Genomic DNA, 23,012 nt, shown 5'->3' on the forward strand with positions numbered 1-23,012 from the left:
CACCAGGAGCTAAAAAGATAAAGAGAAAAGGTCCAGTCCTAGTTCTTGCAAACTGAGACAAGCCTTTACTCTGTGTGTGCAGTCAGAAGGCCAGCCAGCATCAAAGCTAGCTTAGTCTCTTCAAAGCAGTGTCCTATCCTGGATACACAAGAGCTCTTCAAATTATCTCCTTCTGTTCCTGCTCTTTACAGGTTTTGTACTCTCACCTATTGCTTACCCATTCTCCCTATGATGCTGCAGCCCAGAGTTTTTGTCTCTAAATATACTTAGCAAAACAACCAAGATGCCACTTGGCCTTGGGAATGCTGCGTCAAGCAGAACATAGGCAAGTCAGGGATCTGTCAGTCCAGACAAAAACATAGCCACAATCCTTTAGTAAATTCTGTATTTACATCCCTGGCACCAACAATTTATCCAGAACTCATGCTGCCTGATCTGGGAAGCAATAGGTGGTGATTTAAACACCATAGCACTCTACCACAGCAATGAGGCAGCTTCTTGCTTCAGTGAGACGGCTCACCAGTTAAGACGCTTGCTTGCAGAATCCCAGTGACCTAATTTTGATTCCCCAGAACCCATATAAAGGTAGAGAAACCTAGCTCTATAAAATTGTCCTCTGACCTCCACTTGTGCACCATGACATGAATGCACTACCCCAGCTAACAGATCAACGAAAGTTGCATGTGGTGATCTAAACACAGATGCTCTGAAAGATATACTACATGGGTAATTCTGTCTCTGATACATTCTATATTCAATGAAGTAATAAGCTGTGAGAATTATCACAAAACTTAGCATGCTATTATCAAACTATCATTAATCATGCTCCTTGGCACTCACCCAAATGAACTGGAAATCTATATCCATACCACCTCACACAAATGTTCACAGCTAAAACTTAAAAGTAATTAAAATGTCCTTCAAAGGTGAATGATTACCAGACAGTGAAATACTACTCACTCTAAAGAGTAATGAGCTACCTAACCACCAGAAAATACTTAAAAACTTCAAATGTACATTACAGAGAAGACAATCTGAAAAAGCTATAGTCATTTGACTATGATCAGGTGATACTCCAGAAAATGTAGAACTACATAAACAGTAAAAAGATCAGCAATTTGTCAGGAATTAGGAAGGATGGAGAGATGAAAGGCAAAGAACTGAGAATTGTTAAAGCCCTGAAGCTACCTCGTATAAAGGTATCATGGTGGAAATGTCATTGTACAGTTATCAATGGGATCTATAACACAGTCAACATTATGCAAACAAGTCTGGCCTAGAATCTACAGAGATCTACCTACCTCTGAATGCTGGGATTAAATTTTTATGATCAACTATATGCCAGCCACAAGAAAAGGCAAAACAGGCTTAGAGGTCCCCCAAAAATCCATTTGCTTGAGCTGACTGGCAAGTTGCTAAAATCCTCTATTCTAAGGGGTTGGCTCTGACTTGACATAGAATCACTCAGTTACAACACTTGTCAAAACCATTCAATATAAACTGTTAACAATCACAGCTGCCTGGTATGACATAAGCAGTTGTACGTATCAAGAAGCTGAACAAAAAGATAAAAGGAAAAAAATTATACAATGGAGAGCCTCTGTTGACTCTGAACTCTAAAGTACCCCTGGAAATCTGACAGCCACACACATGACATGTGCAGGGCTATGCATAGACCCAGGAAAGAACTGAGAAGGCCCTCATCACTCATCCCTGATAGGCCTTAGTGCTTTAAGCAGACAGGAAGAAAGGTTAAGGCAAAAGTGTTAAAGTGGGAAAGAAGCCCCACACAAGGTCATTTATTATACAATTAGTAACTGAGGACAGAGACTATGGGAGAGGGGCAGTGTAGACTGACAGTGGGGACAGACTTTCAGAGCTAAGAATTCTGAAGCTCAACACTAGTGGTTTTATAACCTGTGAATACACTTAAGCCCACCAAGTTTTATACTTCAAAAGGGTAACTGTGTGATATATAGTATATTTAACAAAATTGTTACAAAACTAAAGACAAAAGGCAGGAATGTGGTCCAGGCCTGCAATCCCAGCACTTAGGAGGCTTGCGTGGTCTATAAAGTCAGATTTGTGAAGTGAAGAAAGCCCAAAATCTAAAAAATTAAAATTTAAAACTTTAACAGCTTTGTGAAAAAGATGATCTAAAACAATTGCTATATATTTTCTCTATATTTTAGACTGGAAATGTTCTTAAGGAATTAGTAGTATGTTCTTTTACTAAAAAAATCATATGCATGTGTGTCTATGTTAATGTCTGCCAAATGTGTATGAGTACCCATAGCAGCCAGAAAGAGGTGTCGAGCTAGAGTTACAGGTGGCTGTGCGCCAGCTGAGACTGCTGGGAACCAAAGAGAATGTGAGTCCTTTGGAAGAGCAGCAAGTACTCTTAACTGCGGAGTTGACTCTCTGGCCCCCAGAAAATAGTTATAAATGAGCCTCCACCCAACTGTATTTATAAAAGTAACTAGTTTTGGCCTTGTTTCAATTTCCTAAAGTTTCTTCCAATTATATTCTATCACAGATAATTCAGACTAGGTTTAAATTTTTTGAACTGGTTTCTTGTTTACAAATATTTATTGATGGAGGGGAAGGATTCCCAAGATAATACAGGATTTTGGTGTTGTTGTTTAAAAAAAATCTAGAAAATACAAAGAAGAAATAAAAACCACTCATAGTGTCACCTAGAAATAGCCATTACCACTATTTTGGTGTGCAGTTTCTAGTCTTAATTTCCTTCTTAAATGTTACAACAGCAAAAGAAAACTATTCAAACATCAAACATATACACTACTGCCCCAAATGCCTAAATACTTACAATTTTGTCTCCAGTAAAGGTAAGATTTGTTGCATTCTCCTTAGCCTTTAAACATTAAAAAAGAAAAGAAAATTAAGAAAATTAACTTACAGTTTTTACATTGCTCACAGAAATATATAAGGATAAATAATTACCTCCTGTTTTTCTCCTAAAAGAGGAAGTCGATGCATAAGATCCCCAGAAAAGCTCTATAAAACAATTAAATTGAAGATGTATAAATAACAAAACTGTAGGACAAAATACTTAGAAATGGTTAAAGCAAAGCATACACCATTGTAGTAAAAAAATAACATCATCAGCAGACAAAAAAATTTCCAATGAATTAGAAATGAGTGGAGAAAACTCTGCTGAGCATGGCCTGGCTCGCAGTCTTTCCATGCAGGGCAACTACGAATGTCAAATCCTTGGACACTCAGGTGTGTCTGAGTGAGGGAGGGGACATCAGCAGAATGAGGAACGAGCCTTAGGTCATTAGGAGTTGAGGTATTTTCCTTCCTCAGCAATTGGATTGTGCAATCCGATGCTTCTATTAGACTGAAGGCAGGAACCCTTACCAACAGAGGTGTAGCCTATGGCTCTAAAAAGACTATAGCAGACCTGAGAGTAACAGGATGCAGCAAGCAGCTTTCTATAATCAAATCCAACCAACCCTTCAAGATGAAGAGAGAATTACTTGATGTTACAGTTTCTTCTGTTTGCCATCAATCTTGTATCATTTAAACATTTTTCTACTTACTCCATAAGGTCTAAGCTATGACAAGACCCTCAAAATTAATTATCACTCATCTGTCAATTATTAAATTATAATCCTCAATCCGCTACTTGTAGAAACTGAACAGATACCCTGCCTTCTGCTGCACTGTTTGCTACTTTGCAGCATCTGCTAAGTGTCTCCAAGCAAATGAAACAAAGACAAAGTGAAGCTGCTGCTAACAGACTTTCCTATACTCTAAACATTTTCCATCCAAAAACTGGTGCTATCTGCCATTTCTAAAATTAAAAAACAAAAAAACAAAAACCAAAAAAAAAAACAAAAACCAAAAAAAAAAAAAAAAAAAACAAAAACAACTGAATTTGAGGTATGGGCAATGGATCAGAGGGGAAAATGCTTGATGTTCAAGCATGCTGACCTCATCTTGGAGCCCCAGCAACCACATACAAAGCAAAGCATGGTGGTATGAGTTTGCAACCCCACCCAAGGAGTTCACCTGCCACCCCATTTACCAAAAGCAACAAGTATTGGGTACCATGAGTAACACTGTCTCAAAAAATAAAGTAAAATAAAGTGAAATAAGGTAGAAGTGAATGAAGACAGACTATGTCAAACTCTGGCCTCCACTTGTAAACGCATGGTCACACACACACACACACACACACACACACACACACACACACACTTACTTCACATAAAAATAGCATTTATGTGATTATATCTATGTAAACATTAATAAATGTATAGTCATCTATAGTATTCCACTCTGTATATATTACTCTTCACACAAACAAGGTATAGAATTCAACCCTAAAGTAGCAATGCCCTTTTGATTTCAGATGTATAATGGTATCTAAAACCTCTAGTTATCTGAAGACATATCAACTAAAAAATTGCTTTGTTAAATAACCATCACCAGATGAGTAGATAAATAGAATGTGCTATAAACATATGTTAGAATTCAGCCCTAAAAGGGGCATATGTTGCAACATAGGTAGGTGAGCCTAAAAAATAGAGCCCATACCAAAAAGAACAGTACTCAAATCCCTCTATGAAGAATCCAGAATTGTCAAACTCCTAGGGATGAAAACCAGACTAGAGGAGAGCATGGTGCAGGAGGGATACATGAAGACTGGATGGTACAGATGCCACTCGGTTCAGTAGGCTCAAAGTCTGCAAGGGACAGTGGTGATGGCGGACAACATAAATGAACTCAGAGCCACCCAATCTAGCCTTAATGGTTAAGGTAGCAATGTAACTTTTACAAGAATCTGCTGATAACACAGAGCAAAGTGCAGCTTTCCTTCAGAGTACCGAAATCTCTTCTAGAAGACAGAACTAGCAAATAAACAATGGACACGGGAGAGATTCAGACATTACTTTTCTTCACCTTTTCTCTTCCCTTCTAACCACTGTCAAGAGTTTTACCTGTGCTTTATATAGTTCACTACAGTTCTGAAATACTTTTGATGATGTTTGGTATCTCCCAGACAAGCCTTTTTTTTCCTTGAGATTTTCCAAGTATGTCTCTACTTCATCTGCCTAGAAAAACAAAGATACAAAGTTTAGCTCACCTGATGCAATCAGGTGTTTGGAGAACAACAAAGAGTCAACTTGTAGTAAAAATATAACTTTGCCATTTTAAAAACCAACAGGAGAAACCTGGAGACATTGTTCAGTTACTCAAGTGCTCATTGTCAAAGTACAAACACTTGAAGGTGAGCCTCAAAACCCATGTAAAACAAGCTGGGGGTGTGTGTGTGGGGGGGGTGTCCTTGCTACCCTAGGACATAACAGGTGGAAACTGGGTGGGTCTAGGACTCACTGGCTGGCCAGCCAGCACAGCCTGCTTGATAAGAGCTAGCCAATGAGAGACCCTGTCTTGAAAACACAAGGTGGAGGGCATCTGAACAACACTAGAGGCTGTCTTCTGGCCTGCACACATATGCACTTAGACACATATGCACACCTTTAAAATAATCACAGAATTAGTCTTTGGCTCACAAAAAAATGGGTAATTCTCTAACAATTCTGGGGACACTAGTAAGCTTTCAGATACAAAGAGTCTTTATCAGATAAAAATACATTTAAGTTACTTGACCAAATCAACAAAATCTACAACATTTATGCTCATAAGCTTAGGATGTAAAACTGTTGCTGCCAATCATAGCCCATTCTGATAGTTACAGAAGAAAATACCACTTATCAGTTCTGTGGTTTCTCTCCCATATCTAAACCACACTCATCAGAAAGGCTCTAATATATCGTATCTTCAACCATCGTCTCCATACTTAAAAACAAGTGTGAGTGCACATGTGTAAGTTTATGTATGATTATGTACACATATGCACGCCCTCAGCAGTCTTGGATCCCTGAAGCTGCAGTCACAAGCAGCTTGGCTCTGAGCAGGGTGGGTGCTGGAAACTGAAGCCAGGTCATCTGTAAGATCCGTACACACCAACTGCTGAGCCATCTCTCCAGTCCCATCTCCATAACTATTTGTATGTCTTATGAAAACAGGACCTAAATTCTTGACCAGATCACATGAAGTTCCAAATATAAAAACTTTCTAGCATCTGTTTAATTTATGACTAAGAGAAAATTTTAAACCAAATTCTAGAGTCATCATTTCTCTAAATTCTTCAGTACTTTCACTCCTTCCTATATTATTCCAAACATATCTATGTATATGTATTATAACACACAGACACACACAGAGATACAAATATAAACTTGTAATCCTGTGTAAAGCAGGTAGTGCCTGAGAAAGCTACAGGCTTTGGATCCTCTGGAGCTGGAGTTATAGGCACTTTTGAGCTGTACGACTGGGTGCTCAAAACAAAACTTGTGTCCTCTGCAAGAGCGATATATGCTCTGAACACAGAGCTCATCCCAACATTGTATAATGAAAGCAAAAGTGTCACCAACACCCCTGTAAAACTTCAAGACAGAAGCTGGGGATGTAGCATAGTTGGCCAAGTTTGCCTAGCTTGAATGAAGCCCTGGTTTACATCCCCACTGCATAAAATCAGGCACAGCTCAGCACTTAAGAGTGCTGGCTACTCTTCTGGGGGACGCAGGTTCAATTCCTAATACTCACACCAATGCCACAGCTATCTGTAACTCCACTCCCAGAGATTCTGACACTCTCTTCTGGCCTGTATACACATGTGGTATACATACACTTAAAAAAAAAAAATACAGAAGCACAAAATAAAAATAAAATCTCCCAATAAACACCTGGGAACATTATATTATAAAATGTAAGAAGTTCATTAATACAATTTCAGCCCCTGCATTTCAATTAACCTTTAAGAAACTCCACATATCAGTGGTTATGAGCACTGACTGCTCTTTCAGAGGTCCTAAGTTCAATTCCCAGCAACCACATAGTGGCTCCCAATTGTAATGGGATCTGATGCCCTCTTCTGGTGTGTCTGAATGAAGACAGCTACCGTGTACTCCCACACATGAATAAATAAATCTTTAAAAAAGAAAAGAAACTCCACATAGTAAGTTGCAGTATTAAAAAAAAAATCCCAATTACATGAAAATGTCACATAAACATCATCTAACCATATGTCTTTATGAAGTCAGATTTTCTCAACATATACTTCAATCTAAGCAATTTATCACAGGACTGAGGAAAGAATGCAGTACAAGGGCCTGTCCTCTCTCATGCCAGATCTTAATTAAAGACATCTCAAAGACCACACTGCTACTCTTCTCTGACTTTTTTTCCTTTGAGACAAGTTTTTATATAGCTCAGGCTGTCCTTCAACTCACTATGAAGCCAAGGCTAGTTTTGAATTCCTGACCCTCCTATCTCTAATTCTTAAACCACCCTTGGCTTATCCATTAACTTTTAAAAATTATATTCATTAAAAATGTTACTTATACTGGGTAGTAATAGCACATGCCTTTAATTCCAGCACTCAGGAGGGAGAGGAAGGTGGATCTGTGAATTCAAGGTCAGCCTGGTCTATAGAGTGAGTTCCAGGATGGCCAAGGCTACACAGAGCAACCCTTTCTAAAAAAAAAAAAAAAAAAAAAAAAAAAAAAAAAAAAAAACACACACAAAAAATGTTAAATGAATGTATAATGAGCTTATTGTTGCTACTTTAAAATAACGAATATCTCAATATTTTGTTTTAATTTCTATTTAAAAATTATTTTATATTATGTATACGGGTATTTTTGCTGTATGTATGTCTGTGCACCAAATATATGCCTGGTGCTATGGAGACCAGAAGAGGGCATCAGATCTCCTGGAACTGAAATTATAGAAAGTTGTAAGCTGGCATGTGAGTCCTGGGAACAGAACTCAGGTCCTCTGGAAGAACAGCCAGTACTCTTAACTATTGAGCCATCTCTCCAACCTTTGTTTTGATTTCTAAAAGAGAAAAACAAACAAACAAAAGCCTCGAGGAAGACCAGAAAAATTATTCGACAAGTTAAGAAACCTGCTGCCAAGTCTGGTGACCTGAGTTCAATCCCTAGAACCTACACAAATGGTCTTCTGACATTCATACTCATGCCATGGCTATGTGTGTACAAACACCACAACAAACTCAAATGTTTAAAAAAAATTTTTTAAAAAGGGCTTTTTAAGCCCATAATTTTTTAAAAGACTATGAATTCTGAAAGCCTGAAAACTGCTGACACAGGTCTGCAGACTGAGACTCATGGGCTATGGTTTCAGCTCTGATGGGCCACAACCACATACTACTCTTTCTTCTGTAAAGTTAGGAGGCTGGGACCAGATGACCATTAAGTCAAAGGAAAAGTCTATTAATTTCATATTCTTTACCTTGAAATTGTAGACTTCATTGTAGCAATCAGCACTTTTCAGAAACCAGGTTATATTCAAAGACTGGTCACAAGGCTCACCATCAACTATGAAAGAAGAAATCATTGTAAACACGAGGGGGTTCCAAATGAAGCAGTCTTTCAGCATCTCTCTATCAATTTCTATTCTTTTTATTTTCCTCCCTAGCTTAGATACTCAATATTCCTTCTTTAAACATAAGGAACTCAGGTCATACAAAGAACTGTTTTGTTCTTTTTTCTTGTGTTTGTTTTGAGGCAGGACTTGAGGGTAAGCCAGTCTCAAATTCATTGCCATCCTTCTGTCTCAGGCTCCCAAGTGTTGAGATTACAGGAGTGAGCTACATTCCCAGATTCCTAGGTAGCCTTTAGATAACATTGCTGCTCCCTCAGAAATTGTAGTTAAGCAGGTTTTCTTTCTTTATTCTCTTTGGAACTATAGGTCTATTCCTATGTCCCAAACCTCAAATTTCTAGACTTCTATAGTATTCAAGTATTTACCAGGCAGAACACACACATACAAATGTTCGATGTTAGATTAAGAGAGGAATGGGGAAAAACAAATGGTCAAAGGTCTTTTAAAAGTCCACAATTTTACTGGAGAAATACAGAAAAACATTATCAGAGATAGCATAATATTTGATTATTAAATGGTTTTCAAACAGACCCACTGAGAGAAAATTCATGGCTTGGTCTTTGAAAATTGGCAAGAATGCACAAAGGGGCCTAGAGAAATGGCTCAGAAGTTAGGAGCACTGGCCGCTCTTCCAGAGAACCAAGGTTCAGTTTCTAGCATCCACATGGTAGCTCATGGTTGTCTGTCACTCCAATTCTGGAGAATCTGATCTGACAACCACTGTCTACCCTTATTGATACCATCAATCTAGCTCCAGGTTCAGTGAGAGACTCTGTTTCAGGGAATAAAGTGGAGACAGACAGATATACACTTGACAGATATCCTTCTCTGACCTGCACAGGCTCACACAAACACCTGAACACGAACACACACACACACACACACACACACACACACACACACACACACACACACACACACTACACATACACACAACAAAACCCCACAGTTTGGAACCTGATATTTGAAAGAACCAAAGCACCACTCCTAAGATGTGATAAGGTAAGTCCAACTGTCCTGGGAGAGGAGAGCAAGATGCCAGACTCCTGTGTGCAAACACGCCAAACATAAGCACGACGGCAGGGCTTGGCATTGCTTGCCTGGAACTCTAGCACTTAGCAGGTGGAAACAGGAGGGTCAGGAGTTCAGGGCCAACTTCAGCTTCATGAGACTGTCTCCAAAAACAACAACAACAACAACAAAAACCACACATAACTGCATTTAAAATTTAACTTTTGGCTTATAACAAAAGAAACATCTAATCAAAACTTCCTCTTTGATTCTAGCTTTGGATGAAACAAAATACTAAAGATTCCTTAATCTTTGCAAGCATAACAAAAAATCAGTATGAATACATTTAGGAATCTTTTTTTATTTATTTACTTTATGTATATGAGTGTTTTGTCACATGTATGTCTATATCATGTGTATCCTGGAATTAGAGTTATGAACAGTTGTGAATCACCATGTGGGATAATGGGAATTGAACTTGGGTTTTCTGCAAGAACAAGTGCTCTTAACCACAAGTCCAACTTTCCAGCCCCCGGAATCTACTTTAATTCACAACAAAAGATGCAACCAGGAAGCTGTAACCCACATATTGATTCCCAGCACTTGGGAGACAAGCAGATCTCTGTGAGTTCCAGGCCTGTCTGGTCTACATAGTGAGTTCTAGGATAGCCAGGACTACATAGAGAAACTCTCTCAAAAAACAAAAAATAATTGAAATTTTAAGATAATAAAAATAAGCAAAAAACGGTTTCTAGTTTTGTTTTACATGGTTTTCTCAAATAGCCTTTAAAACTTTTTTTAATTATCATTTTATGTATATGGTTATTTTGCCTGTTTTATCTATGTACCATTAATGAGCCTGATGCCCAGAAAGGCCAGAAGAGGGTGTCAGATCCCTGCAACTAGAGTTACAAATGATTGTGAACTGAAATGTGGGTGCTGGAATCAAACCTGGGTCCTCTGAAAGGATAGCTAGTGCCATCTCTCCAGCCCCTACACTAATTTTAAAATGTCTAACAGTTTTTGCAGAGCTGTATTAGAGTATGCAAAAATCTGACCAGCTGAGAATTTATGGAAAAGATAAAAAAACTATAATTTGGCTACTAACAGGGGAGAACATAAAAAGATAGGGATTGTTATTTTAAAATCAGAAAACAGGGCCAGCAAGGTGGGCCAGGGAATGAGTCTAAAGTGCCTAGTTCTGTTCCCAGGAACCACATGGTAGAAGACGACAATGACTCTGTAAAGTGATTTCTACGCATGCACCATGCAATGCCTTCATTCACAAGCATACAGGAAATAAGTGGACAGACGGATGGATAGTAGGATGGAATTTTTTAGATCCTTAGGAAAAGATAAGCTGGGAATTTTGTTACAAACACAGAAGTAAGTATTAAAGGACAGGTAAGACATGTTTAGAACTTTGAATTACAAGCATTGAGAGACAAAGAACATGGTCCCACCTGCGCTACGGAAGCCAGACGCCATAATCATAAAGTATAAACTCAGAGACTGGATAAATATGAGAAACTACGGGGATAACAAAGAAGAACTAAAAACAAGATTTAAGGAGCCTTGAATCTTTCAAAAAACAACAAAATGAAGACATTTAAAAATATGTAGATTGTTAAACTTGGTGAAATACCGTATGGTCAAAAACAAACTAGAAAAAGGCAGTACACAGAGGAGTACAACACATCATCAAGGTGTGCTACAACTACAGCCTTCCATTCCTCACAGCTATGAGTAACAGCCAGTAAACCAACCTTACCAGACCAGAGTAAATTGGTTCAAATCAAATTTAAGTCATTAGGAGACATTTTCACGGATGTAGTATTATTCAAGCTTTTTTTCTGTGGCTGGATAAAACATCCTCAAAGAGCAAGTTGGGAGAGAAAGGGTTTATTTGAATATGAAATCCCAGGTTCACTCCATCACTGGAAGGAGTAGTCTAGGCAGCAGAAACTAGAGGCCGCTAATCACATCATATCTACTCTCAAAAACAAGGAGGGAGGAATTAATGCAGGCATTCATGCTGTTCAACTCAGATTTCTCCTACACAATTCAGGACCCAAACCCAGGGAATGGAACTTCCCACATTGATTAACATAATCAAAACAATCTCTCCACACACATGCCCACTGACCAACCGGATCTAGACAACCCCTCACTCAGATTCTTTTCCCAAGTTATTCTGAGCTGTGCTGTTGGCAATTAAAGCTGTCATGAGTATATTCTTCACAGGAATTTACCTACTCCTTTCACTCCCACTAGTGTGTATGCTCAACGAGAGAAGAGAGGTTTTCTATCACTTCTCTGTTACTTAAGAGTACTCAGCACACAGAAGTTATTTTACAACCACTTATTAAACAAAAGAATAAAATTACCCAACTATGACTTTATTGCATTTTCAGGGAGAAAGGCAAGCTCAAAAAAACACATGGAGCAAGATTTGGATAGTTTATGTCTAATATCCTAGCACTTGAGAAATTGAGTCTAAGGCTGGCCTTGGGCTACCTAGTAAGAACCTTTTTCAAAAAAACAGAGAAGCCTGGTAGGCAGTGGTGGTGCACACCTTTAATCTCAGCACTTGGGAGGCAGAGGTAGACAGATTTCAGTGAGTTCTAGGACAGTCTGGTCTACAGACAGAATTCCAGGACAGCCAAAGTTATAGAGAGAAATCCTGTCTCAAAGCAAACAAAAAAACAAATAGGGTCACATGACATCGATGATCTAGAATACTATCCCCACCTCAAAACAGAGCTACCCAAGATCATGAACTTTCTTAAAAAAAAACAAAAACAAAAAACCTTTCAGAACTAAGAGGAAGTTTTAGGTTTTAATACACATGGGACAGTTTAGCTCCAGATCCTGTGTTTCTCTCACTAGAAAAACTGGTTTTCCTCTATACAATGCCTATTTCCTGGTAATATCTCTGAACTCAATGTTCCTTCAAGTGTTAAACACTCCCTTGGTAAACAGTCTGAATATCTTAGTCAATGGTCTCACAAACTTGGGCCATGTTTTCAGTAAACAGCTGATAGGCAACAAGAACAAAATTTTGTTCTGACCCAGAACAGACTAAAAACGATGCAAGCACTCGACAAACAAAATTATTAAGCTGAAATGTGATTAAATATATAATTTATATAATATATACACACTGTATAATATAACTCAATAGGAATTCAACAAAGTATACATTGAGTATGCAATACAAATATGTAAGATAAGCTACATATAATAGTGTATCTACACATAATATGGCAAACTGAGAAACAAGACAATAAAAATTCATATAAGTGCTCAGAATATTACTCACAGATCGGACTTTATATACTAAATATTTTTATCTAAACAATGCCAGGTTATTACATTTCTGGACTTAAAAATATATTAAGGGGGGATTGGGGATTTAGTTCAGTGGTAGGGCGCCTGCCTAGCAAAAGCAAGGCCCTGGGCTCGGTCCTCAGCTCCGGAAAAAAAAAAAGAAAAAGAAAAATATATTAAGGGGCTAGGGAAATGGCTTTGTTGGTAAGATGCTTGCTTGCCACACCAAGCATCAGGACCTGAGTTCAGATCCCTAGTATTCATGTAAAACTGTGATCCATGCTGTTAATTCCAGTGCTGGGGAGAAACATGCAGGAAGATCCCTGGGACGTGCTAGTCAGCCAGTCTAGCCAATCCTCAAGCTCCAAGGTCAGGGAGAGCCCTTGTCTCAGAAAAATAGGACTGATAGCAACTGAGCAAGACACAGCAATTGACCTTTGACCTTCACACGTGTTCCTATATGCATATAAGTACACACACATACAGAAGCAAACCAGACAGAGAATAATTTTCTAAGTTTAAAGGGCCCGAATAACTTACTAAAGTTTAAAAACTCACATTTCAGTACGATGGTAGTATTTCTGAAGAGAATCTTTCCAAAATTAAAATAACTTTTCCCCTGCAAATATAAAAGAAAGATAATTAACATCAGGACATTTCTATTTTCAAAACAGAATATGAATACCTACATTTATAAAATATTCAAATTAATTTTCTTAATCAGAAAGACAGTAACATTTCTTTTAGTGAAAGTCAATTACATCCTAACTATTGGCTCTTGCCCCTCCCAGCAGGCCATAAAGCCTATGTGGGAAGCTGCTACAAACTTCAAGCTAACTTAAAAGTGCTTGTGAGATGGACAGTCCCTTTTCTTTTTTAACTCACGAATCATTCCTCAGAATAACCGATCATTACTTTGAGTAACCTTTCAGCAGTTTTACTTTTAAACTTAAAAGGACTTAACTATTAATCATTTCAGCAACAAATAGAAAACTACAATTCAAAACCCAAAAGTCTTTACTAACGTGAATCCAAGCTGTAATATTTGCAATATAAATGTACAGTGAACAGGACAAAAAAAATGAAGCAAAAAGGTCAGCAAAATGGCTAATTGTTTTTAAAGCAGTTCTCACTTAAATCTGGTTTTTGTGGTTTTGTCAGTCAAACGAGACTCTAAAACTGGGAGGGGAATGGGTCAACGGAGCAGTTAACTATCCAAAAGAAAGACTATCCTTACCACGTAATATTTCTGAATTGTTTCGTTTTGGCCATTCCCATGTTAAAATGCATTTTTTTTAAATCCCCAAGTCTTCTAATCATAAAAACATTTCGAAGTTTAAACCAAACCACTTCATCCATAGAACTATTTTTACAAACACACACACCAGCTAAAAATAGTCTTCTAGTCACATATTCCTTTCATTCGACACCTAGGTTGCTGGATTTTGTAACATTCTAGTTGAAAGAGAAACTACTGCGTCTACCAGTGTATTAAGTTTCTCTCCTGTTCGGCGCAGAAAGTTCTGTTACTCTCCCGGTAAGAACACGCTTGGACCTGACACTCCTCCTAGTCTACAGCAAATGGCGCAACTCTCAGCTCTGGGCAGGTAGGAAGGACCCTTTCTGCAGCTACTCCGACGCTCTGGTTATCCCACCCACTTTCGGAACCCGACTTTCGAAAAATCTTCCTGGACCCCTTGGGCCACCGTAGCCCCACCTCTTACCCTCTCCAGACTCAGTAGCGACTCCAACACTCACCGACGGCATCGGTACGTGCCACTTGGATCTATCCGCAGCAAACACGGGTGCTGGACCTGCACCAAGAAACGACAATGGGAACGGCTGCGCCCCTAAAAGAAGAAAAATAACAGGAGACACCTGAAGCCACGCAGCCACCGCCATCTTCACGGCCATAGAGCGCCTACCAAAAGCATTGAGCCTTCTTCCGGCTAGCTAGTCCCGCCTTCTTCCGGCTCGTCCCACTCTCTTCCGGCTTTGCTCTGTGGGCGGGATTATCCGGGTCCTTGAAACTGCGGAGTTTTTTCCCTCCGACCCTCCGAGCGCTCCGGTAACTTTGAGCCTATTGCGCAGGCGTCTTCCTTTCTCGCTGCTATCGTGACCTGGAGGTGAACTACCAGAGTTTTGAGATCTGGTGCTTCCCTCTGTTCTTCCAGCCGTTAAAGGAACTCAGTGCGTCGGTCAAGTCTTTGCTCTTCCAACTTCTTCCTGCCCCTCATCCTTTCCAAATCAAGGTCAGGCGCCGGTGAGACGTCTGTAGAAGCGCGCATACTGGATGCATGATTGACATCCAGTTTTGAGTTCTCTGGCTGTCGAGCTGCGAAAACAGAACCTAGAATTTGACAGGGCTGGAGTAGAAACGATTCATGAGCTCCAAAGTCCCGTTTGACCCTGAAAGACTGTGGGTCAGCTGCAGCATAGTTTGACAGGCAACATCAGCGTCCAGCGTCCAGAGGCACTCTCCACTTAAAAAGTGAGGAGAGATCAGTCAGGTCAGCTTTCGGTATTGTAGAGTGAGACAGGCCCTTATTGGTGCTTCCTGTTTCTCACACTCTAGATTTTAACCTCTAGGGCAGCGAGCACATCTTCTCCGCCAATAAAAGCAAGGTTCATCAGCCACTCTAAACCAAGAAATATTTACCAAGTATTATTATCCCTGCAAACACGCTGGTTTATGCTTGAGAAAGTCCCAGGTTGGGGGAAAAAAAAATCAAGATTGGCCTCTGCCTGAAGGGGACTGTGATGAAGTACGGGTTATAATTTAGCAAGCCTGCTTGTTACCCGGATTTTTAAAGATCGCCTGAAGCTGTGACCTGAGAGTTAGGAGCCAGGCAGAGTTAACAGGGAAGCCATGGAAACACCTGAGAAAAAGGAAATCAGGTAAAGGGCAAATGCCATCCTCCACCCCCACCCCAAGAACTGACTCCAAAAACAATCTAGCTTTGATGGCTTCACTTAACGTTTAAAAGCTCTTCCTTGAGTGCTAGTTGCTTCATTGTTCTTTATTGGTTCTGGAGGGGTTTGGGTAATGCTAATAGCTAACCTCTCAAAAAGTACTTTCAGGAGGATTAGATAACAGTGGGAAGGTTGCCTTCCAAACTCTACGACGTGGATTTTAAGCGGACTGCCCCCCACCCCCCCACTTAGGAGGTTCCATCTCTTCCTGAACCTTTCCAAGGCTCATTCTTTGAAACTGGAGACAGTTCCCCCTGTTTGCACACTGGGTTAAAATAAACCGTACTAAAAACCAAGTTTAACAAGGGTTTCTTTTTCTTTTTTCTTTTCTTTTAATTATAAAAGTTTCTTGGCATGACTAGGTGTTTTCTATCTCTCCAGACCTATTTTTATAGTTTAGCTTCTTTGAAAGTCATGGACATGCTAACTGCAGGTGCAGGAAGCCACACCTCTTCACCAAAGCTAGTGCTTCCCACCCCTCTTATAGCTTGTAGCTCTTTTAACCAGAGAAAGGCTGATTGAGATACATATAAACAGTAGTAACTTATATCTTCTTACATTTTATTCCAGATACAGTTCTTCGGGAAACTTGATTTTAAGGGATATTAGCCTCTAGATTGTTGGAATCCTCTTAGCAGTTTTTCCTTCTTGTGTATTCCTATTCTGACTCTAGCACCTGCACATGTCCTTTTTTTTTTTTTTTTTTTTGAGGATTTGGAGCCTTATCTTGTGGTTGTGTGTTAGACTTTAACAGGACATTTAAGTACACTATGTCCTCAGGTCTAAACTCTCAGGAAGTATATGTTCTGAAAATATTTGACTCTCTAAATAGATTTCAAGTTTTGGTGGTGTGGCTCTTATCTTAAAAGTCCCTTCCTTGTAATTGGCAATGCTTTTCTATAACTTTCAGACCAAGCCCATGAAAATACTTTGTTGTTCATTTTGGTAGATTTACAGAAGGATTTTGTTCTGCAGCTCACAGTCTGCCACCCCATAAAGTCTTATGTTACATTACAAAGGTTTATTTTGCACATTTATACTATCACTAGGGAAGGTACAAAAATTGATCTAGCAGTTCTTATGTAAAATATATTTCTTTAAAACGTCTTTTTATTTAGTGTTGAAGATGAAGCAGTGGATAAAACCATTTTCAAAGACTGTGGCAAGATTGCATTCTACAGGTAAGTGAATTTATCACCCAGAAAAAAATTCCTGACGGAATTCCCAAATTATTTCCACTAGGCTTTTGAGCACTGAGGGGCTAAGAACATACTCTTTAGGAAATCTAATATTTGCTATTATTTAAATCATATTTTATTTTTAAAAACCAAAATACTTTTAAATAATTTTTAAATGTGTGTTCTTTCAAAGATAATCGACTTACTTGGTTTGGAACTCACATAGAAAGAAATAGATTAAAAGTATTAGTACAACCTCTGCCTTTCCATCCCAGTTCTCCTCTTCTTCATATATTTATTAATTTCTTATGTATTCCTCCAGTATTTTTGTAACTACATATATTCTTATATCACCTCATTCCTTATACCTACAAATAAGTTTGTATATACATTGCTCTGTGCCTCCTCGACCCCTGCTTTGTATTTTAGTCTGGAAAGCTTCCACTTCAGGACTTGGAGATTTCCCTCTGTGCTCACAGTATGCTGAGTAGGTGCATGATAATTTATTGGGTTCCAGCTCCACTTGCTAGAGCCTTGGGCTGTTGTTTCTTCTTAGTCTTTTGCTATGAGAGTACCACCATGTGAAGAGTTGTGCCATTTCCTATACACACAAGTGATTTATAAGATGGTTTTCTAGGAGCTGGAGATGTGGTTCAGCCATAGATCACTTCCTTGTGTGCAGGGCTCTGACCTGACCCTTAGTCCTGAAGAAAAATTTCCCTCTGTAGGGGTCTTTCTTACTTACTTTAACATTCTAAGAGGTTATTTGAGCCTAGAAAACAATGCCTTTAAAGTTGCTCTAAAAATAGTCTACTTTGGAGAAATCCATGGTGTAGTTGGTTCAAGAGCCTGATTTATACCTACTTTTAGATGATTCTGGAACTGAAATCTTCAAAAAAAATCATCAAAATTAATTTTTTGTTTGTTGATTGATTGATTTGAGGATTTTTTGTTTTCTTTTTGTTTTGTTTATTATTTGAGACAATGTCTCATTATGTAGGTAACAACTACCTGCTGTCATGTGCCTCCTGAGTGCTGAAATTAAAGGTGCTATACCACCACACCCAGCAAAATTTGTTTCACATATTTTTTTTTTTTTTGGTTCTTTTTTTCGGAGCTGGGGACCGAACCCAGGGCCTTGCGCTTCCTAGGTAAGCGCTCTACCACTGAGCTAAATCCCCAGCCCCTGTTTCACATATTTTTAAGTTTCTGTTTCAGTCACTATCTGTTCTAAATGAAGAAAGGATGCCATTTTAAACTCAAAACAGTTACCTTGGGGAAGGGGGTGTTATACAATGAATACCTAGTCATCTTGTTAAGTCAATAGCCTATAACCAATTTCCACCAGACTCTATTGAATCACTACTAAAGGTTCACTTCCTGAAAAGGAGGAGGGAATTTAAGTTCATAAAAGTTATTTTTCAAATTTGGGCTGGGGAAATGGCTTAGTTGGTAATGTACTTGCAAGAAGGCATGAGTTTTATTCCTAGAACCTACTGTAAAACTATTGTATCAGTCATGGGTACTTGCAGTCTCCAGTACTGGGAAAGCAAAGACAAGGAGATTTCTAGGTCTTGCTGGCCAGCCAGGCTAACTTACTTGGCCAGCCTGAGATTAGGAAGAGATACTAACTTAAAGAATAAAAAGATGAACAGTCCCTAAGGAATTGTACCTGAGGTTTTTTTTTTCTGGTCCCCAATGACGTGTGCATGTACCTACAAAATCACATGTACCTGTACACACACACACACACACACACACACACACACGAAAGTTGCCCACTTTCTCCATAAAGAAGACAGGATGCCATTCTTAAACAATCATGTTGAAATTAGTATTAATTTAGCAATAATTATTATTAGAACTCTAGTAATATCACATTCTTGGTACTTTATAAGAGTACCAATAGTCCTTGCTAGTCACTTACTGTGATAGTGAATTTACTAATATTCACATGATGTTAGTCTATTAGATGCAGGGAGTCACAAGCAGTTCTCATATATTTGTTTACTTGTCTCAGTTTGCTTTCTGTTGCTGGGATAAATACAATAGCCAAAAGCAAGCTGGGGAGGAAAGGGTTTATTCCATCTTATAAACTCCCAATCACAGTCCATTATTGAGAGAAGTCAGGGCAAGAACTCAACGCAGGAACCTGGAGGCAGGACTTGAAGCAGAGGCCATGGAGGAGTGCTTTTCCTGGCTTGCTCAGCTACCTTTCTTACACTACCTAAAGCATCACCCACAGTCACTGGTCCCTTCCTCAGCAATAAGTTAAGCAAGAAAACCCCCCACAGACTTTCCTACAGGACACTCTGATGAAGGCTTCTTTATTCTAGCTTAAGGTTCTCTCTTTTCAAATGTCTCTACTTTGTGTCACGTTGATAAAACTCCCCAGCACAGTGCTCTTTATCTGTAGGCGGCAGAAACAGCAGCTCTCCAAGAATACCACCTACCGGGCTTCACTAGGCTCCGTCAGCACAGAACAGGACAGCACCAGGTTCCAAATCAGCAGTGAAGCAACTAAGGTGAGACGCAAGAATAATCTGCTTTTGTGTTTACTGAGATTGAATTAGATACATTTCTAGGACAGCTAATTTAAACCATCTATGCCTCAGTAGAGCTTTGCTGGAGAAGAAATATGATCTTTTTCATATATACTGATCCTACATTCACTCATTCACTAATTTTTGAGGTCGTGTTGCACGTGAGCAAAGTGACTTATAACTTGGCTATTTAACCTTGACTCCCAATCCTCCTTCCCCTGTTTCCCAGGTGCTGTGTTTGCATGCATCTTCCACCATGCCCAGTTGACCCTACGTTCACAGCGACGCAAATATCAACAGTTTGCCTGTGTGCCGCATGTTTTTCTAGATGTTTTACGTGTATTATTTCCTTTTGTTTTTATAATGCACCTAAGACATACAGTGTACTGTCCCCAATTATTAAGTAAGGAAAACGAAATTTAGAAAGACATTTGCCCAGTGTCACATAGGTGTATTTTTTTCTGTCTTTGACAGATTCTATCAAAGATCCATACATGCTCCAGAACTTTTATATAGAATACAGTTTCTCATGAAGCCTGAACAAGGGGCATATTTATCAAATGCCCAAAGTTAGGCTAGGAAACAGGTAAGAGTATTATGTAGTGGGAAACCCAAGACATGAGTCTTCTGTGTCTGAACTGTTTCACTAGTATGTCACCATGGTTACTACAAACTAAAAGAATTACCATAGGATATCTTAAGACTTCCTACTCACCGTTCAGTTCATACACTACTTCAGATGTGTCACAAAGATGGGTCAGTTTTACAAGTGTTTTGAGCTGGACCAGAAAGCTCAAGTCGGGCTGGAGAGATGGCTCAGTGGTTAAGAGCACTAACTGCTCTTCCAGAGTTCCTGAGTTCAAATCCCAGCTACCACATGGTGGCTCACAACCATCTGTAATGGGATCTGATGCCCTCTTCTGGTGTATCTGAAGACAGCTACAGTGTACTTATATATAATAAAGAAAGAAAGAAAGAGAGAAGGAAAGAAAGAAAGAAAGCAAACTAAAGTCACCTCATTAGATGACTTTACTCTAGCCCTTACTTTTAGTATTCCACCACCTTGTAAAACCACCCTGAGCTTCCAGAACATCTCAATCCAATATGAATTAACTAGTAATTCTTGAGTTGGAAACCTAGATCATTAAGACTGGTCTGGGTCCACTCACAACTTACAGACTGACCCCACCAGCTCACCATTTCTAGTTCTCAGACGTCGACTTTCAACTGAAGGTTGTGTGACATCTCCTTGTGACTGCTGCAGTTCCTGTCTTGTAGTGCTTTCATGTGGAAACTCATCAGAAAACAAAATAAAAATTATCGCACAACATTGGCAGAAGGTTCTGAAAGACCTTAATTGAGAAATTATTAGTGTTGAGCAAACTTGACTCCCAATAATTGGAGTGGCTTTCCAGGAATCTTTGAGCTAACTACCAGGTGGCAGGAACTTTCTTGTCTTGGTTGTTGTTGTTGTTGTTGTTGTTGTTGTTGTTGTTGTTATTGTTTCTGATAATTTTCTCCTTTTTCTTCTTCTCTTCATTGTGTCTGCCACAAGGTGTAGTGGCCGTAATCTGGAAATAAAATCTTTATTCTTCCTTGGGGGAGGCTTAGTGTATAGAACTTCTTAAATAAACTACTATTATAAAGACATTGAGTAAGGAAAATGAGGCAGAATTATTTCAAATACCAGAAATAAACCAGAATTAAATTCTCAGCACAGCTTGACACCAATGCTGCTAGTGCCAGACTCCTGCACACACCTTCTTATGTCAGAGTAGATCGTTTTTCTCTCTTTGGATTCTGAATGTTGAGAGGCAGACGTAGAATAGTATATAGGTTAATATAAGTTAAAAACTAGTCAGGGAACAGACCTAGCTTATGACTGAGGCATTTATTCATAAAAATAAGCCTCTGAGTCGTTAATTAGGAACTGGAGCACAAATAAAAAGCCCACGGTTACAAGAGCCCAACAGAACTGGATGTCCTCCAAAAAGAAGACTTTACAGTTTGGAGGGCTCCAGAGGATGGATTTCAAGGGAAAGAGGAAGTCCATTGAGAAAGAACAAAGTGTCTGAAATGCCAACCACAAAGCCTCCAAGACTGGGAACTTAAAATACTTAAAACCTGCTCAGATACTTGAAAATATCAAAGCTGTGTAGGAATCTGTTTGCTCTCAGGCAAATATATATTTTAAAAAGTCACCTTGAAATTCTGCCTGACTCCAGTTTAATGTCCCAGTAATATGCAGAGTTGAAATAAATAACAGGGACTTGAGATCCCATTGCCCTCTGTTGCTTTAAGGGACAGTGAAGACGCAGGCAGTAATCTGAGAAGTTGTCTGTACTCTACGGCCATCTCATTGCATAGGAACAGGGCCAAAGGTTATTGCTAGGCTAAGACAGAGGTATTAAGGAGTTTGCAGTCAGGTGCCAGTGTGGTCCGGAGTCTTGAAACAAGCTATATATACATTCCTAATAAGAACAATAGTTTTTCCTCTTTTTTTTTTTTTTTCAGGTTCAGAGAAACAGTTCAAAATCTAAGAGGAGCATATTCAGCTCACAGCTGCAGTTCTCAAATTGCACTGAAGAGGCAGATTCTAACAAACCCAGAACTCCTGGTGCCTGCCTGCCCCCGCACTTGTACAGCATTAAATGATTAACTTCAGAGTTTGAACTACTCATCATGCTTGAAATACAATTCCTTCCCCCAGATCCACTCCTAATAAGCAATTAGGAAACAGAATCGAGCTTCATCAGTATTCTTTTAGTTTGCTTTGGCTGCATAACAAAATACCATAGACCAAGAGACTTAAGCAACAGATTTGTCCCTAAATATCCAAGGCACCAGCACATCTCCTGTCTTCCTGGCTTACCTTGTATCCCCACGTGATTGAAAGACACAGGCAAAGCAAATTCTGGTCTTTTCTTATAAAGGAAGTAGTGTCATCTTGAGGACTCCCCTCACCAGCTCTTAGAAGCCTAATATCACATAGAGTTAAAAAAGTTATGGGGGCTGGAGAGATGGCTCAGCGGTTAAGAGCACCCGACTGTTCTTCCAGAGGTCATGAGTTCAATTCCCAGCAACCACATGGTGGCTCACAACCATCTGTAAAGAGATCCGATGCCCTCTTCTGGTGTATCTGAAGACAGCTACAGTGTACTTATATATAATAAATGAATAAATCTTAAAAAAAAAAAAAAAGTTGTACATGTTTGTAAATATACCAGTAAGTGTTCAACAAAGAAGCTAGTAGAGGAAAAATCTAAAAGGAAAATGTTCCCTTTTAAATACTGCTCAGGTTTAGTTTTCCCTACCAACTTTCCACCTTGAATGAAAACGTGCCATGTGTGGAGAAGCGGAGATCTGGTCTTAGGCACTCATCAATGCAGGGAAATGTATGTTGCCTTCTGTGACTCTAACAAGGCAGGTAGTACTAACCCTTTGTCTCTAATGCACTTTATATTGCTAATTC

At 39.2% G+C, this 23,012-nt stretch overlaps 2 protein-coding genes across 14 annotated transcripts in view; one reads left to right on the forward strand and one right to left on the reverse strand.

Annotated features, from left to right (window-relative positions):
* Positions 1 to 14,778, reverse strand: part of Tmem87a (transmembrane protein 87A) — a 45,825-nt gene extending 31,047 nt beyond the window's left edge. For 5 of the 7 annotated variants that reach the window (XR_010064674.1, XM_063284283.1, XM_063284279.1 and 2 more), the window contains exons 1-6: positions 14,605 to 14,760; positions 13,405 to 13,465; positions 8,353 to 8,438; positions 4,971 to 5,084; positions 2,965 to 3,018; positions 2,831 to 2,875 (exon numbers count right to left, since the gene is read on the reverse strand). Coding sequence is in view for 6 of the 7 variants with exons in the window: in XM_063284283.1 (XP_063140353.1) it covers positions 2,831 to 2,875; positions 2,965 to 3,018; positions 4,971 to 5,084; positions 8,353 to 8,438; positions 13,405 to 13,465; positions 14,605 to 14,760 (516 nt within the window). In the remaining variant the exon portion in view is untranslated. Of the gene's footprint in view, positions 1 to 2,830; positions 2,876 to 2,964; positions 3,019 to 4,970; positions 5,085 to 8,352; positions 8,439 to 13,404; positions 13,466 to 14,330; positions 14,479 to 14,604 lie in introns of those variants that run through there. The other 2 variants (NM_001427730.1, XM_063284281.1) reach the window with 2 other exon arrangements.
* Ganc (glucosidase, alpha; neutral C) overlaps positions 14,596 to 23,012 on the forward strand; it is a 51,864-nt gene continuing 43,447 nt past the window's right edge. For 6 of the 7 annotated variants that reach the window (XR_005501772.2, XM_063283077.1, XM_063283078.1 and 3 more), the window contains exons 1-3: positions 15,322 to 15,744; positions 16,938 to 17,000; positions 19,414 to 19,522. Coding sequence is in view for 6 of the 7 variants with exons in the window: in XM_063283077.1 (XP_063139147.1) it covers positions 15,716 to 15,744; positions 16,938 to 17,000; positions 19,414 to 19,522 (201 nt within the window). In the remaining variant the exon portion in view is untranslated. Of the gene's footprint in view, positions 15,745 to 16,937; positions 17,001 to 19,413; positions 19,523 to 23,012 lie in introns of all 7 variants that reach the window. The other variant, NM_001145840.1, reaches the window with a different exon arrangement.

This window comes from Rattus norvegicus, chromosome 3 (assembly GCF_036323735.1).
Source record: "Rattus norvegicus strain BN/NHsdMcwi chromosome 3, GRCr8, whole genome shotgun sequence".
Lineage (NCBI taxonomy): Eukaryota > Metazoa > Chordata > Mammalia > Rodentia > Muridae > Rattus > Rattus norvegicus.